General features: G+C 37.8%; 1 protein-coding gene across 12 annotated transcripts in view; it reads left to right on the top strand.

The window, feature by feature from the left end:
• The window catches only part of MYBPC1 (myosin binding protein C1), a gene marked incomplete at its 3' end in the record, with an annotated part of 95,717 nt that overhangs the window by 25,156 nt on the left and 52,305 nt on the right, over positions 1 to 18,256 (top strand). For 6 of the 12 annotated variants that reach the window (XM_082419328.1, XM_082419321.1, XM_082419330.1 and 3 more), the window contains exons 4-9: positions 3,725 to 3,763; positions 4,631 to 4,666; positions 6,344 to 6,454; positions 15,897 to 16,045; positions 16,383 to 16,500; positions 18,001 to 18,052. In XM_082419328.1, coding sequence (XP_082275454.1) covers positions 3,725 to 3,763; positions 4,631 to 4,666; positions 6,344 to 6,454; positions 15,897 to 16,045; positions 16,383 to 16,500; positions 18,001 to 18,052 — 505 coding nt within the window. The remainder of the gene's footprint in view (positions 1 to 3,724; positions 3,764 to 4,630; positions 4,667 to 6,343; positions 6,455 to 15,896; positions 16,046 to 16,382; positions 16,501 to 18,000; positions 18,053 to 18,256) is intronic. The other 6 variants (XM_082419323.1, XM_082419329.1, XM_082419324.1 and 3 more) reach the window with 2 other exon arrangements.

Raw genomic sequence — 18,256 nt, 5'->3', positions numbered from 1 at the left:
AGGTCCCTTTACATCTGCAATATCTTTATCTTGGTGCTTCTTACTAGCATGCTAAAATATTTTTGTGCCATTTTACCTTTAGGTATCAGACAATCAACCATCTACTAAAATGTCTCTGCTTTACCTGTGTATTCCAACTACATGATTTCTTTGTAATGAACTTTGTTAAAAATTAATATCACTGTACTTCACGATTTTAAAACACAACGATTATAAAATACAACATTGATTTAATAGATTTGGGGGAGAAAAAAACTCATTAAATAAACGTATTTATGATAAGATGAATCCTGATTTCAGAAGCACCAAAGCATGGAGACGTGTCTTCTCATTCAGAAAATATGATAAATTAATCAAATGTCTTACAACATGATGAATTAATGTTAGCTGTTTTTGTTATTGCCTTCCATATGTGGTTGTGTTTGTTGCTGTTATTATTTTGGTAACATATGCCAATATTTACTACAACTGATTACTCTGCTTGAGGAATTCATACATTTGTCTACATCAAACAAGGTATTGTATCAGTATTTAACTGAGGTTTGTTTACAGTACATTTTAATTTTATATGCTTTTATTCTAAAATCTCAACAACTGTCCCAAGTACATATACTTTAAAAATTGATTTAAAAGGCAATTTAAGTCAACCATAGGTAGAAGTTATTTTATGCCCAAGAGAGCTTGGAGAATTATAGGAATGTATGCGTTCCACTGTCTCTGGCGTTCTCTCCCTCACATTCCAGATTTCCTTCTGTGGACCCCCCAAAAAATTCCAGGCTTGTAATATGAGACCAAGTTCTTTCCCTACTTTCCAGGTGTTCTTCATTGGGAACTTCTGTGTTGAAAGAATCATTTTTATGGTTTTATAAATGCGATTTTCGCATGACTTAAAGACACATTTTGGTAAATTTCCTTTCTACATAGCTAGGGAAGATAGGTCTGTCGCTTTCGGTCCGTGGTGTCATGTAGGCCGTATTCTAAAGAGCCAAAAATAGATGTTTAAGTTTTCATCATCACTGTAGTCACTTTTAAATAGAAAACAAGAAAATATGACATATATTTTATTTTTTGTTGGAAAATGTTCTTTGTATGATGCCATGCCTTTCATATATGTGATGTTGGATCAGGCATAACCCAGAAGATTTGGATATTCAGTTTCCCTCCTAGCAGTAGAACCTGTTTTTCTATGGTAAATAAGAACAATTAAACCTTTCATTCTTAACCAACTCAACCAAATTCAACCAGGCAACTTTTCAAGTATTTTGGGTCAGAATCCCAACATCTTAGCTATATTTCCCAATCTAAGGGGATGCCAGGACCAAAACTACTTTTATTTATTTATTTATTTATCTAAATATCAACATTTTGTTTTATTTCTATTTATTTTTAAAATTTGCATTTATTTATTTATTTATTTTGGGCGTACTGTGCGGCTTGCAGGATCTCAGTTCCCAGACCAGGGATTGAACCCAGGCCACTGCAGTGAAAGCCCAGAATCCTAACCACTAGGCCACCAGGAAACTTCCCAAAACTACATTTAAAAGAAGGGAAACAATAAATGTTGGCCCTCGTCAAGTGTATTTTTCTAGCACTTCAGTAAATTTGAAAATGCCTGTACAATGACTCAAATATTGCCCACTGAGAAGTAATTACTGTTTGGAAATAATGTTGGATCATCTAGAGTATCTTTTATGATACTTTGAAGCACTGCTTTCATATGTGTTGTCTTAATAGTCTGAAATAGTTGTGTATGTCCCCCACATAGTCTTAACATTTAGTGGACTTTGAAACTACTCACCCATCAAATTTTTGCATAAAATATGGCTTCTCTTTTTATTTCAGTTTTATGAACGTGTGTGAACACTCTTTTCCCAATCATTTTGCATTCTAAACAATTAACTCAAGGGTTTATTAGGCACTGTGCACAAAGCAAACAAACAACCGCCAAACCTGTATAAAATGAAGTGTTCATCTGACTAAAAATGGTTCTAGTTTCTAGTTTATATAAAACAAAAGAAGCTCCTTTCTAGGATGTGGTTGAGTTTTAAAACTTCATTTTCAAGAATTTTTACAGGACTTTAGATCAAGATTCTTTACATATTTTAGTAAATAAAAGCCTTCAAATAGGTGTCAAGAATAAAATACTACATACTGAGTTAAATGTATGGCAAATAAAATAGAAAAATTGCAAGGTATTTTATTTTTGGTTATGTAAAATTTTAATTATTTAGCAGTCTTCTGAAATACAGAATTCCCCTAAGAGCTCAGAAATACCTATGCTTCCCCAAATGCAAGATTTTGTGGAAAGTTAATGGATATTCCAAGAGAAAAGGATTCAAATGTGAAGTAAGTTTGGGAAATGCTAATAGTGTGTCATTTCTTATCTCCATCCCCAGTGCCAACACACATGAGCACACTGATGGCTTTGAGATATCCTTCGGTAAAAGCACACAAACAATACAGTAAAACACAAGCATTTAACTTTATTTAGCCTAGCGTTTTCCAAGCTTCTTTGACCACAGAAAGCTTCCTCTGAAGAATCCCGAATCCCACAGTATCCAGTGAATCACCTCTTGGGTTCTGAAGATATGACATTAAGGTTTTCTATATATTACATTAGTTATTTTGTTAAAAAGTAACAAAACATATCTCTGGTTGACAGTTTAAGAAATTTCAGACTAGTAAATAATATATGTTGTAAATATACTAATAGGTTATACCTGTGCTCTTTTACCTCTTCTTGTCAGAAATTTTTAAAGCACTTTTTAATTAACAGTCATGTGCATTTGTTTTCTGTATCCTATTTTATATAGTCATTTAAGTTCATATTTTGAAACCCATAATTATTCTAATATTTTAAATACAAAGATTATTATTATTTACACTAACACTAGTCTTCATGCTTTGGGAGGGAAGGAGCAGAGGTTCAGATAACACCAAATACCTATTTAAGCATCTAAAATGTAAGACACTATGAAATTTAGACATGTTAGAAAAGGGAATATTCAGTGTCTTTGCACAAACGCTACAAGGCATATTTTGAATTTTACAAATGGGTAAATATTTTACACATATATAAAATATTTGTAAATATTTTACAAATTGGTAAATGTTTTTCAAATTATATCGGCCAACACCAATATCATCTTGGGAAAAAGCAGATAAAGTCCCTATAATAATTATTGGTGAACTTAGTAAGTATGACAAATTGATTTATACTAGTTAATGTTGACTTTTGTTACCTAAATATAGAAGGGGAATTAATTATAAGGTTTTCTGGGGGTATTGAGTTTTCAAATTACATAAAAACATATGCTTTTATGTCTGTGTCCAAATGAATGTGGTATATGAATTATGCTGTCAGTGACTTTGGCTACAAAATAAGAACTCGAAAACCACCTCCATTGTTGATGTTATCAAGGTTAGATTTTTAGCATTAATTTTTTTCCTAGCTTACAATTATATAAAACGTTTGCATAGAGTACCATTTTTAAAGCTACTTTCATTGGGATTACCCAACTCTCTCACCCTTTTATTTGTTTATTTTTCTCTTTGGCCTTAAACACTGAAGTTTAATCTTTCAGGTGGAAAGTCTTCTAAGGCTTAGTAATCAGTTGAGTGTTTTGTGTAGTTTCTCTTCTTCTTTTGCAGATTTCTCTTTTCTCAGGATACTCGGGATGAAGTTCTTTTCTCCTTAACTTTTTATTCCTCTTTCTTATTTCAGATGAAGAGGAAGCCTCCCCGCCTAGTGCCCTGCCTCCAGGTTAGGATGATTCCAACCCCTTTCCCCACTTTGTAATTTATTACTAATTGACAGTAAAGATAATGAACCGACAGAGCACCTTGATGAAACAACGCTCAGAGCAGGGGACTCAGATCTTGCCAGTGCCAAAGAGGGAAAATGTTGGCTTAATGGCAATTTTTTTTAAAATTTAATTTATTTATTTATTTATTTATGTCTGTGTTGGGTATTCGTTTCTGTGCAAGGGCTTTCTCTAGTTGCGGCAAGTGGGGGCCCCTCTTCATCGCGGTGCGCGGGCTTCTCACTATCGCGGCCTCTCTTGTTGCGGAGCAGAGGCTCCAGACGCGCAGGCTCAGCAATTGTGGCTCACGGGCCCAGTTGCTCCGCAGCATGTGGGATCTTCCAAGACCAGGGCTCGAACCCATGTGCCCTGCATTGGCAGGCGGATTCTCAACCACTGCGCCACCAGGGAAGCCCCAATGGCAATTTTTTTTTTTAACATGAGAAACTTCTTAAAAAGAGGCTCTCTTTGTGTCTTTATTCCTGTCCTGCCCCTAGGTACTTTGTGAAATAAATAAAAGTAGTAACTCTCGGGTATAAATTTTAGGGGCAAAAATGTCTTTCATTTCCAGCTATATACTCTTTTCCCCTGTTCTTTAGATATTTGGATTTTTTAAAATTTTATTATTGTTTTTTAAATAAAACACATACATTTTATAGACGTTTTCAAAATTAAAGCCCTACTGATTTTCCATCCAAGCCAACTTCTAGCTTTTTGTCTCCCCATCATGAAAAGAGACAGGATTTGGGGGATCCGAGAAGGCTGAAGTCAGCACTCCATTTTCTCCCCCTCCCCCTTGTATCATCCAAATCACGCTTTCCTTTCAGGTTCGGGTAGTCGGGCCCTGGAAAGAAAAGATTCAGGTGAGCACATGCCAGAAGCAAGGTGTCCCGACGCCATCCTAATATAGTAATCACTAATGATCTCATTTCTTGAAGCTGTATTTGATTCTAATCTTGGTTTTATTCAGTTTGTAGCTTTTATAGCAATCTCTTATTACATTCCTCTGACTAGAAAACTAATGCATTGAGAAACAATTAATTTTTCATGATGCACACACACACACACACATAAATTCAGGAATCTAGCCACGTATACCACAGGTTCATTTGTTTCATTATCACTATCATTTTTAACATTTGGCAAATACACAGAGATGAAGAGACTTTTAAAATCGCCATTCCTGGGATGTATCGACATTAGATAATAATTCATATTTTTATGGAAATTTACATACAGTTGAAAGAACACCTCCAAATTCTGCATGGGGCCACAATTCTGGATTGTTATTTATTTATTCGTTCATTTATTCATTCAACAAATTTTTTTGAGGGCCTACTATGATCCTGCTATGGGAGTCGTATGGGCCAGACATTTTTGCAGACGCAGATATAGAAATGAACAAAACAAAAAAAATCCTTGTCCTCTTGTTCCAAACATTAATGGCCACTATTTGCTATTACTTATGAATATTACAATTACACACAACATAAAATTTTAACATCAATTTGGGTATTTTTAAAAATTGTGTAATCACGTGACTACATTGCCTAACTTCATTGTGAAAATGATGGCCTATGAATAGAAATACTGAGCATGATTGATACATGAGAACTAAAATAACTAAATCTACATTTCCTCCTTTTCAAGGAACATTAACAGGTTGAGAGTTGGCAACCCACGCATTTTTTTTCCAGTTATTAAGTGGCTAAAACGGAACTTCTCTTCATTCAGTTCTCAGAGACAGGGGAACTTTCTACCATTCTCTCTCCTACCCTCTTCATTGGAGTTGACTGCTGATTAATACCTTCTAAGCACCTGGAGTGCAAACTAGAAAATGCAAAATAAACTTCATTTCTAGCTTGTCTGTCTTCATGGGAAAGCCTCAAAGAGTTTATTTTTCTTTCTGTTTTTCTAGTTTTTTCCTTCCCTTTCAAGACGCTCCTAGAATTCTTGAAATCTGTGCCTGCAGGTCATGATCTGTTACTTGTCAAACTATGGCCACATCTATACAACCCTGATAGAATTATCTAGTCATACAACAGCGAGGCATCTAGAAATTCAAGGCCAGGCTTGTTTGACCTTTCCCACTTGAGCTGCAAACTGATCCATCCCTTTAGTCTTTTCCAACTCAGATGTTGTATAGACATGGCCTTATAGCCGGTCATCTGGAAAAACAATGAGAGTACTGCTCTCATAGCCTGCCCACCATTATTTATCAGGGGAGAGGCAGGATTGGGAAACAAAGGAAACTTGGCTGCCAGGAAAGAGTAACAACCTTCCTGAAAAGTTTTGCTGTTTCTAGGAATTAGAAAATGTTCCTTGATCCCATCGTGGAAGAGATATCCCTGTAAGAATGGGAATCTGTCACTCTCTACTGATGGCTGTCAGGGAGGTGGATAGAAAGAAAGATGTTATATTTATCCAGGTTAATTAGGCAAAGAGAAGCTTCAGCGTTGACAAGAACAACAAACCCAGGTAAGTCTGCCCAGGAAGAACCTGGCCCTGAAATGATCCTTTTCCTCCTTTCTGCTCATTAGAATGGTCTGTTGGCGAATCACCAGCAGGGGAGGAGCAGGATAAGCAGAATGCCAACAATCAGCTGTCCACCCTGTTCGTGGAAAAGCCTCAAGGTGGAACAGTGAAAGTTGGTGAGTGCCAAGCATTAAATCCTGGGTTTTTTTTCAAATAAAGATGAAATTCACATAACATAAAATTAACCATTTCAAAGTGAATAATCAGTAGCTATTACTACGCTCAATGTTGTGCAACCAAGTTCCCAAATATGTTCATCACCCCAAAAAGAAACCTTGTATCCCATTGAGAGTTATCCCTCATTCTCCCTCCAACCCCTGGCAACCACTAATCTGCTCTATCTCTAAGAATTTCCCTATTCTGGATATTTAATATAAATGGAATCACACAATAATATATGACCTTTTATGTCTGGCTTCTTTCACTTAGCATAATGTTTTCACGGTCTATCCAAGTTGTGGCATGAATCAGTACTTCATTCCTTTTTATGGCTGAAAAATATTCTATTGTATTATGTACTAAATCCTGCTTTTTATAACCTGAAAAAGTGAGTGGCAGCTTTCATTTCAGTAACCCATACACGTAGTAGTTGAGTGACTGGACCCTGGAGCCAGGGTAGGTTCAAATCAGTTTCCTCATCTGTAAAATGGGGATAATACCACCTGTGAAGTACTTTGAACAGTACCTGGTACATCTTAAAGCCCAGAACCAGTGTTTGCTGCCATTTCAACACACCTCATTCCATAAGATGATTATAAATCTGCAGACATGCTGGATCATGAAATGTAGTATCTCAGAGAAAGCTGGTCAGACAGATGGCTCAACTTTGGATATATTCATTTGAAACGTATCGATTACACACCTCCTGTTTTAGAAACTGTGCTGAACGCTGAGTAAAATATGTGATCACTCAGAATTTACAGTCTTAATGGGAGGAGCAAACAAGAAGAAATTTAAAAAAACAGATCATCACAAAAGCCATCACAAGTGCCATGAAGGAAATAAACAAGGTGGTAAGCCAGAGAATGACCAGGGGGTCCAGGAATTTTAACTAAATGAATTTTTATAAGGAACATATTGTAATCAGAACTAGTCTTTGACACTTAGCAAATATTATGCAAATGAACACACAGCTGACTACAGTCTGAAAATTACATCTTTCAGGTCTAGAATGTAGAAGCACACTGCATGTGAATCAAACTGTTTGCTCCCCTTGTGTTTCTGCAAGACACCGAAATGCTAGGATGGCCACTGGGCTAATCCTTTGAGTCTAATGAGACAATACAAACAGGAGTGTTGAAAAAATAAACTCAAAAAGATGGCAGAGGGCTTCCCTGGTGGCGCAGTGGTTGAGAATCCGCCTGCCAATGCAGGGGACACGGGTTCGAGCCCTGGTCTGGGAAGATCCCACATGCCGCAGAGCAACTAGGCCCGTGAGCCACAATTACTGAGCCTGCGCGTCTGGAGCCTCTGCTCCGCAACAAGAGAGGCCGCTACAGTGAGAGGCCCGCGCACTGCGATGAAGAGTGGCCCCCACTTGCCGCAACTAGAGAAAGCCCTCGCACAGAAACGAAGACCCAACACAGCCATAAATGAATGAATAAATAAATAAATAAATAAAAATAAAAATAGTCAACCTTTAAAAAAAAAAAAAAAAAAAAAGATGGCAGAGTAGAAGGACGTGCTCTCACTCCCTCTTGCAAGAACACCAGAATCACAACTAGCTGCTGGACAATCATCGACAGGAAGACACTGGAACTCACCAAAAAAGATACCCCACATCCAAAGGCAAAGGAGAAGCCACAATGAGACAGTAGGAGGGGCGCAATAACAGTAAAATCAAATCCCATAACTGCTGGGTGGGTGACTCACAGACTGGAGAACATTTATACCGCAGAAGTCCACCCACTGGAGTGAAGGTTCTGAGCCCCACGTCAGGCTTCCCAACCTGGGGGTCTGGCAACAGGAGGAGGAATTCCTAGAGAATCAGACTTTGAAGGCTAGTGGGAATTGATTGCAGGACTTCAACAGGACTGGTGGAAACAGAGACTCCACTCTTGGAGGGCACACACAAAGTAGTGAGTGCATTGGAACCCAGGGGAAGGAGCAGTGACCCCAGGGGAGACTGAACCAGACCTACCTGCTAGTGTTGGAGGGTCTCCTGCAGAGGCGGGGGAGGTGGCTGTGGCTCACCAGGGGGACAAGGACACTGACAGCCGAAGTTCTGGGAAGTACTCCTTGGCATGAGCCCTCCCGGAGTCTGTCATTAGCCTCACCAAAGAGCCCAGGTAGACTCCAGTGTTGGGTTGCCTCAGGCCAAACAAACAACAGGGAGGAAACCCAGCCCCACCCATCAGCAGTCAAGTGGATTAAAGTTTTACTGAGCTCTGCCCAGCAGAGCAACAGTCAGCTCTACCTACCACCAGTCCCTCCCATCAAGCCTCTTGATAGCCTCATACACCAGAGGGCAGAGAGCAGAAGCAAGAAGAACTATAATCCTGCAGCCTGTGGAACAAAAACCACATTCACAGTAAGATAGACAAAATGAAAAGGCAGAGGGCTATGTACCAGATGAAGGAACAAGATAAAACCCCAGAAAAAAAACTAAATGAAGTGGAGATAGGCAACCTTCCAGAAAAAGAATTCAGAATAATGATAGTGAAGATGATCCAGGACCTCGGAAAAACAATGGAGGCAAAGATCGAGAAGATGCAAGAAATGTTTAACAAAGACCTAGAAGAATTAAAGAACAAACAAACAGAGATGAACAATACAATAACTGAAATGAAAACTACACTACAAGGAATCAATAGCAGAATAACTGGGGCAGAAGAACGGATAATTGACCTGGAAGACAGAATGGTGGAATTCACTGCTGCAGAACAGAATAAAGAAAAAAGAATGAAAAGGAATGAAGACAGCCTAAGAGACCTCTGGGACAACATTAAATGCAACAACATTTGCATTATAGGGGTCCCAGAAGAAGAAGAGAGAGAGAAAGGACCCAAGAAAATATTTGAAGAGATTATAGTCGAAAACTTCCCTAACATGGGAAAGGAAATAGCCACCCAAGTCCAGGAAGCGCAGCGAGTCCCATACAGGATAAACCCAAGGAGAAACACGCCGAGACACATAGTAATCAAAGTGGCAAAAATTAAAGACAAAGAAAAATTATTGAAAGCAGCGAGGGAAAAACGACAAATAACATACAAGGGAACTCCCATAAGGTTAGCAGCTGATTTCTCAGCAGAAACTCTACAAGCCAGAAGGGAGTGGCATGATATACTTAAAGTGATGAAAGGGAAGAACCTACAACCAACATGACTCTACCCGGCAAGCATCTCATTCAGATTCGATGGAGAAATCAAAAACTTTACAGACAAGCAAAGGCTAAGAGAATTCAGCACCACCAAACCAGCTCTACAACAAATGCTAAAGGAACTTCTCTAAGTGGGAAACACAAGAGAAGAAAAGGACCTACAAAAACAAACCCAAAACAATTAAGAAAATGGTCATAGGAACATACATATTGATAATTACCTTAAACGTCAATGGATTAAATGCTCCAACCAAAAGACACAGGCTTGCTGAATGGATACAAAAACAAGACCCATATATATGCTGTCTACAAGAGACCCACTTCAGACCTAGGGACACATACAGACTGAAAGTGAGGGGATGGAAAAAAGATATTCCAGGCAAATGGAAATCAAAAGAAAGCTGGAGTAGCAAGACTCATATCAGATAAAATAGACTTTAAAATAAAGAATGTTACAAGAGACAAGGAAGGACACTACATAATGATCAAGGGATCAATCCAAGAAGATATAACACTTATAAATATATATGCACCCAACATAGGAGCACCTCAATACATAAGGCAACTGCTAACAGCTGTAAAAGAGGAAATTGAAAGTAACACAATAATAGTGGGGGACTTTAACACCTCACTTACACCAGTGGACAGATCATCCAAAGTGAAAATAAATAAGGAAACAGAAGCTTTAAATGACACAATAGACCAGATAGATTTAATTGATATTTATAGGACATTCCATCCAAAAACAGCAGATTAGACTTTCTTCTCAAGTATGCACGGAACATTCTTCAGGATAGATCACATCTTGTGTCACACATCAAGCCTCAGTAAGTTTAAGAAAATTGAAATCATATCAAGTATCTTTTCTGACCACAATCCTATGAGATTAGAAATGAATTACAGGGAAAAAAATGTAAAAAACACAAACATATGGAGGCTAAACAATACATTACTAAATAACCAAGAGATCACTGAAGAAATCAAAGAGGAAATCAAAAAATACCTAGAGAGAAATGTCAATGAAAACACGATGATCCAAAACCTGTGGGATGCAGTTGAAGCAGTTCTATGAGGGAAGTTTATAGCTATACAAGCCTACCTCAAGAAACACGAAAAATCCCAAGTAAACAACCTAACTTTACACCTAAAGGAACTAGAGAAAGAAGAACAAATAAAACCCAAAGTTAGCAGAAGGAAAGAAATCATAAAGATCAGAGCAGAAATAAATGAAATAGAAACAAAGAAAACAATTGCAAACATCAATAAAACTAAAAGCTGGTTCTTTGAGAAGATAAACAGAATTGAGAAACCATTAGCCAGACTCATCAAGAAAAAGAGGGAGAGGACTCAAATCAATATAATTAGAAATGTAAAAGGAGAAGTTACAACAGACACTGCAGAAATACAAAGCATCCTAAGAGACTACTACAAGGAACTCTACGCCAATAAAATGGACAACCTGGAAGAAATGGACAAATTCTTAGGTATAACCTTCCAAGACTGAACCAGGAAGAAATAGAAAATAAGAACAGACGAATCACAAGTAATGAAATTGAGACTGTGATTAAAAATCTTCCAACAAACAAAAGTCTAGGACCAGATGGCTTCATAGGTGAATTCTATCAAACATTTAGAGAAGAGCTAACACCCATCCTTCTCAAACTCTTCCAAAAAATTGCAGAGGAAGGAACACTCCCAAACTCATTCTATGAGGCCATCATCACCCTCATACCAAAACCAGACAAAGATATTACAAAAAAAGAAAATTACAGGCCAATATCACTGATGAATATAGATGCAAAAATCCTCAACAAAATACTAGCAAACAGAATCCAACAACACATTAAAAGGATCATACACCACGATCAAGTGGGATTTATCCCAGGGATGCAAGGATTCTTCAATATACGCAAATCAATCAATGTGATGCACCATATTAACAAATTGAAGAATAAGAACCATATGATCATCTCAATAGATGCAGAAAAAGCTTTTGACAAAATTCAACACCCAGTCATGATAAAAACTCTCCAGAAAGTGGGCACAGAGGGAACCTACCTCAACATAATAAAGGCCATATATGACAAACCCACAGCAAACATCATTCTCAATGGTGAAAAACTGAAAGCATTTCCTCTAAGAGCAGGAACAAGACAAGGATGTCCATTCTCACCACTATTATTCAACATAGTTTTGGAAGTCCTAACCATGGCAATCAGAGAAGAAAAAGAAATAAAAGAAATCCAAATTGGAAAAAAGAAGTAAAACTGTCACTGTTTGCAGATGGCATGATACTATACATAGAGAATCCTAAAAATGCCACCAGAAAACTACTAGAGCTAATCAATGACTTTGGTAAAGTTGCAGGATACAAAATTAATGCACAGAAATCTTTTGCATTCCTATACACTAATGATGAAAAATCTGAAAGAGAAATTTTGGAAACACTTCCATTTACCATTGCAACAAAAAGAATAAAATACCTAGGTATAAACCTACCTAGGGAAACAAGAGACCTGTATGCAGAAAACTATAAGACACTGATGAAAGAAATTAAAGATGATACCAACAGATGGAGAGATATACCATGTTCTTGGATTGGAAGAATCAATATTGTGAAAATGCTATACTACCCAAAGCAATCTACAGATTCAATGCAATCTCTATCAAATTACCAATGACATTTTTTATGGAACTAGAACAAATCATCTCAAAATTTGTATGGAGACACAAAAGACCCCGAATAGCCAAAGCAGTCTTGAGGGAAAAAAACGGAGTTGGAGGAATCAGACTCCCTGACTTCAGACTATACTACGAAGCTACAGTAATCAATACAATATGGTACTGGCACAAAAACAGAAACATAGATCAATGGAACAAGATAGAAAGCCCAGAGATAAACCCACGCACCTATGGTCAACTAATCTATGATAAAGGAGGCAAAGATGTATAATGGAGAAAAGAGAGCCTCTTCAATAAGTGGTGCTGGGAAAACTGGACAGCTACATGTAAAAGAATGAAATTAGAACACTCCCTAACACCATACACAAAAATAAATTCAAAATGGATTCGCAACCTAAATGTAAGACCGGACACTATAAAACTCTTAGAGGAAAACAGAGGAAGAACACTCTTTGACATAAATCACAGCAAGATCTTTTTTGATCCACCTCCTAGGGTAATGGAAATAAAACAAAAATAAACAAATGGGACCTAATGAAACTTAAAAGCTTTTGCACAGCAAAGGAAACCATTAACAAGACGTAAAGACAACCCTCAGAATGGGAGAAAATATTCGCAAAGGAATCAACAGACAAAGGATTAATCTCCAAAATATATAAACAGCTCATGCAGCTCAATATTAAAGAAAAGAACAACCCAATCCAAAAATGGGCAGAAGACCTAAATAGACATTTCTCCAAAGAAGACATACAGATGGCCAAGAAGCACATGAAAAGCTGCTCAACATCACTAATTATTAGAGAAATGCAAATCAAAACTACAATGAGGTATCACCTCACACCAGTTAGAATGGGCATCATCAGAAAATCTACAAACAACAAATGCTGGAGAGGGTGTGGAGAAAAGGGAACCCTCTTGCACTGTTGGTGGGAATGTAAATTGGTACAGCCACTATGGAGAACAGTATGGAGGTTCCTTAAAAAACTACAAATAGAATTACCACATGATCCAGCAGTCCCACTCCTGGGCATATACCCAGAGAAAACCATAATTCAAAAAGACACATGCACCCCAATGTTCATTGCAGCACTATTTACAATAGCCAGGTCATGGAAGCAACCTAAATGCCCATCGACAGACAAATGGATAAAGAAGAGGTGGTACATATATACAATGGAATATTACTCAGCCAGAAAAAGGAACGAAATTGAGTCATTTGTTGAGACGTGGATGGATCTAGAGACTGTCATACAGAGTGAAGTAAGTCAGAAAGAGAAAAACAAATATTGTATATTAACGCATGTATGTGGAACCTAGAAAAATGGTACAGATGAACCAGTTTGCAGGTCCGAAGTTGAGACACAGATGTAGAGAACAAACGTATGGACACCAAGGGGGCAAAACCGTGGTGGGGTGGGGATGGTGGTGTACTGAATTGGGCGATTGGGATTGACATGTATACACTGATGTGTATAAAATTGATGACTAATTAGAACCTGCAGTATAAAAACAAACAAACAAAAAAAACAACTAATACTAAACTTTCTTTGGGTTATTTGTATGGAAATATGTTAATATAAATGTTTCAAACATTACATGAAAATTCCAAAAATCTTATATGTTCTGGTATAATGTTATAAGTCATAATTCTAGTTATTCCTTTAAAATGTATATCTCAGAAATAACTAAAAAAAAAAAAAGAGTGTTTATGTCTAAAAGATCAGTTTCATTTAGTCATATTCTTATGATTCCAGCCTTGTCATTATCTTGCCTAATAAGGATGGAAAAAAATCTATGTGTGTATATATATATTATATATATAATCTATATACATACATATATATGTATACATATATATGTATATTGTGTGTGTTTTCCAATTTTTTTATTTCATTTTTTTCATATTTATGCATACCTTGAAGATACTGTGGATTTGGTTCCAGACCACCACAATTAAAGCAAGTATCATACTAAAACGAGTCCCAAGAATTTTTTGGTCTCCTAGTGCAAACAAAAGTTATGCTTACACTATACTATAGTCTATTAAGTATGCAATAGTGTTGTGTCTAAAAAATAATATACATACCTTAATTAAAGATACTTCACTGCTAAAAAATTCTAACTGTTATCTGAGGCCTTCAGTGAGTTGTAATCTTTTTGTAATAGTAACATCAAAGATCAGTGATCACTGATCACCATAACAAATACAATAATAATGAAAAAGTTTGAAATATTGCAATAATCACCAAAATGTGACACAGAAACATGAAGTGAGCAAATACTGTTGGAAAAAATGACACCAGTAGACTTGCCTGATGCAGGGTTGCCACAAACCTTCAATTTATAAGCAAATGAAGTGACCGACAAGGGATTAATCTCCAAAATATATAAACAGCTCATGCAGCTCAAGATTAAAAAAACAAACAACCCAATCAAAAATAGACATCTCTCCAAAGAAGACATACAGATGGCCAAGAGACACATGAAAAGCTGCTCAACATCACCTCACACCGGTTAGAATGGGCATCATCAGAAAATCTACAAACAACAAATGCTGGAGAGGGTGTGGAGAAAAGGGAACCTTCTTGCACTGTTGGTGGGAATGTAAATTGATACAGCCACTATGGAGAACAGTATGGAGGTTCCTTAGAAAACTAAAAATAGAATTAGCATATGACCCAGCAATCCCACTACTGGGCATATACCCAGAGAAAACCATAATTCAAAAAGACACATGCACCCCAATGTTCATTGTAGCACTATTTACAATAGCCAGGTCATGGAAGCAACCTAAATGCCCATCAACAGACGAATGGATAAAGAAGAGGTGGTACATATATACAATGGAATATTACTCAGCCATAAAAAGGAACGAAATTGAGTTATTTGTAGATACGTGGATGGGCATAGAGACTGTCATACAGAGTGAAGTAAATCAGAAAGAGAAAAACAAATATCGTATATTAATTCATATATGTGGAATCTAGAAAAATGGTACAGATGAACTGGTTTGCAAGGCAGAAATAGAGACACAGATGTAGAGAACAAACGTATGGACACCAAGGGGGGAAAGTGGAGGGGTGGTGGTGAGATGAATTTGGGAGATGGGGATTGACATATATACCCTAATATGTATAAAATAGATAACTAATAAGAATCTGCTGTATAAAAAATAAATAAAATTCAGAAATTAAAAAAAAAAAGAAAAACTTACTATCTTCAAAGTGCAATAAAGCAAAGTGCAATAAAATGAGGTATGCCTGTATATGTTATTTTATACATATTACTTTTGCTTGAATTCCAAACAAAAATTATTTCCACTGATTTCCCCATTGCTCTTTTTCTGCTCCATCAACCTCAAAAGCAGAAGCAGTTAGAGTATCCTAAGAACTAGGGTACTCAAAAAAAAAAATCAGGGCCCTTTCATTGTTCAATTCCAGCAGTGCCAGTCACATCATAGGCTATGCAGTGTATTCCTGTCTAACTCCTTCCATCCAAGAGCAAAACAAATGGCAATTTTATAACCACAGTCTGAATTACTTGTGCTTTTTTCCTAGGTGAAAATATCACCTTTATAGCCAAAGTCAAGGCCGAAGATCTTCTTAGAAAGCCCACTATCAAATGGTTCAAAGGGAAATGGATGGACCTGGCCAGCAAAGCTGGGAAGCACCTCCAGCTGAAGGAAACCTTCGAAAGGCACAGTCGGGTATGACCCTGACCTCCTGCCGCAGGGGCTCAGCCAGCTCATTCCTCTGTGTGCGTAAAAGGTCATTTTCGGTTCATCTTTGACAGACTTCAGTCCCAGAACATCTGCTGGAGTTCCCATTTCTAGTGTTTACACTCCAGTGTGGTTGCCCTGCTGTCTCCAGGGGCTTCAGAGCATTGCATTGACCCCTCCCATACTGAGAACATTGTACCGGAATCCCCAGATACAGACACGTCTTTAAGCCAATGCTGAGGAACTGGGGAAATAACTGCAATGTGATGGCCTCTTTCTGTCGGCGAGGTAGGGCTGAAATATGTCCGGATACATTTCATTGCAGGTGTACACATTTGAGATGCAGATCATCCAGGCCAAAGAGAACTATGCAGGAAACTACAGATGCGAGGTCACCTATAAGGATAAGTTTGACAGCTGTTCCTTCGATCTTGAAGTACATGGTAAGAGAGACTTCTAGTCTGGATAAGTTTAATTGTTTTTTGTTTATGAGGTATGAGAGGATAGAGGAGAATAAGGCCATTTATTAGTATGAGATTTTGGAAATAAAGTTTCCTTTAAAACTGTGTGTTTCTGATTGTGGTAGTCTCAGCAAGCTTGCTGAATTAAATTGTTATGAGACAATTTAAAAACAGACTTTGGAGGAATTTATTGTAAATATCTCTTATCCATGCTATCCATGGTATTCAATCTCTCAGATAAGGGCCGATGACTTTTTTTGCTGCTACTGAATGTACCTGTTTCGTTTGGTCCTCTTATTCTCACTCAGGTTTGGGGATAAGTTAATATGGGATGAAGATGCCAGGATACCCAGGTAGAAGGGAGGATTTCTCTTATAAGGACTGATGTCAGATATGGAAGTTCTTCATCTATATGTTCTGTGTACTGCCTAGAGTGAATTTAGTAGGAATAAATTAAAGGTATGTATGTACATAGTGGAAAAGACAATACTTTGATAAGTATACAAAGGGAAAGTTGACTTGGCAGCAAACATCATAAACTTAAAATGAATCTGAAGTGTGATGTAGCTACAAAAGACAAAGCTGAGGTAATTTAAAACCAGAGCATTACAAGTGTTATAGGATCTAGGTTTAGGAAGTGATACCACTCTCTGTAACATGCTACTTGTTCCACATTTGAAGTAATGCCTTTGGCCATGGGTACCATACCTCCACTGGGATCCCTCCTGGAGTAGGGTAGCTGGGAAGTTGAAGAATCCAGGAACTATGCCCCATTCAGCTTGAATGTGTAGGTGAAGGAGGCCAGGCATTTATGACTCATTGTAAATAGGGGAAGGGCTGTCACACAGAAAGAAAAGGCCATTATCCATGTCCTCGAGAAGTGTTTAGGCAGATTAGAATCACAGGGTGGAAATTAAGAGAAGGTGAATTTTGTCTTCACATTAGCACAAGCTCTTTCCTTAAAGCTATATAGAGACACAACAGAAGGTTGTGAGGGTCCCAGTCCGAGAGTTGTCAAGCAGAGGCTGGGTGACCATGGGTGGTGGTGCTGTCGAGATTTCTGTATTAAGTGGGAATTTGGTCCTGAGCGCTGCTTCTTCAACCTGGCCAGGCATCTCTGAGAATCACCTGAGGGGCGTTTTCAGAATATTGATTTCCGGGAGCCCATCCCTGATCTGGTGAATCAAAATCTCCAGCAGGGAGATCAAGAAGCTGACATTTTTTAAGCTCCTTAGGTGACTCTAATGGGCAGACAGGTGGAATGACAACTGGATACGGTAACTCCTACTAAATCCCTTCATTGATTCCGTGCGAGGGGGGGTGAGGTGTGATACCTCCGCAGCTCACCCGCTGGGAGGAGAGCCATCCCCCCCTCACCTGGCATCCCTTCCATCTGAAGAATCCCCACAGCAGGGAAAGGAACTGAACACAAAACTGCCTTCTTAATGGGTATTTATTTTACTGTTTTCTTTCCTTTCAAAGAATCTACTGGGACTACCCCAAGCATTGACATCAGATCTGCTTTCAAGAGAAGGTAACTTCAAAAGGGGAATCTAGGTAGCTTTTGTATCACATGAAAGTGGCAGATTTTCAAAACGCACTTTCCCTTCCCCCACACTCTATATTCCAAATGAGATCAACTCTTTTCACTGAAGTCAAACATGCTAAATATTCAAAAGTTAGTGTTCAAGAGAAGCTGTGGGTTTAATATGCCAACTCGTGTATATGCTGATCATTT

Source organism: Balaenoptera physalus, assembly GCF_965194825.1.
Source record: "Balaenoptera physalus genome assembly, chromosome: 13".
Classification (NCBI taxonomy): domain Eukaryota; kingdom Metazoa; phylum Chordata; class Mammalia; order Artiodactyla; family Balaenopteridae; genus Balaenoptera; species Balaenoptera physalus.
Note: the sequence above shows the minus strand (reverse complement) of the source record. Positions and strands in the feature narration are given on the sequence as shown.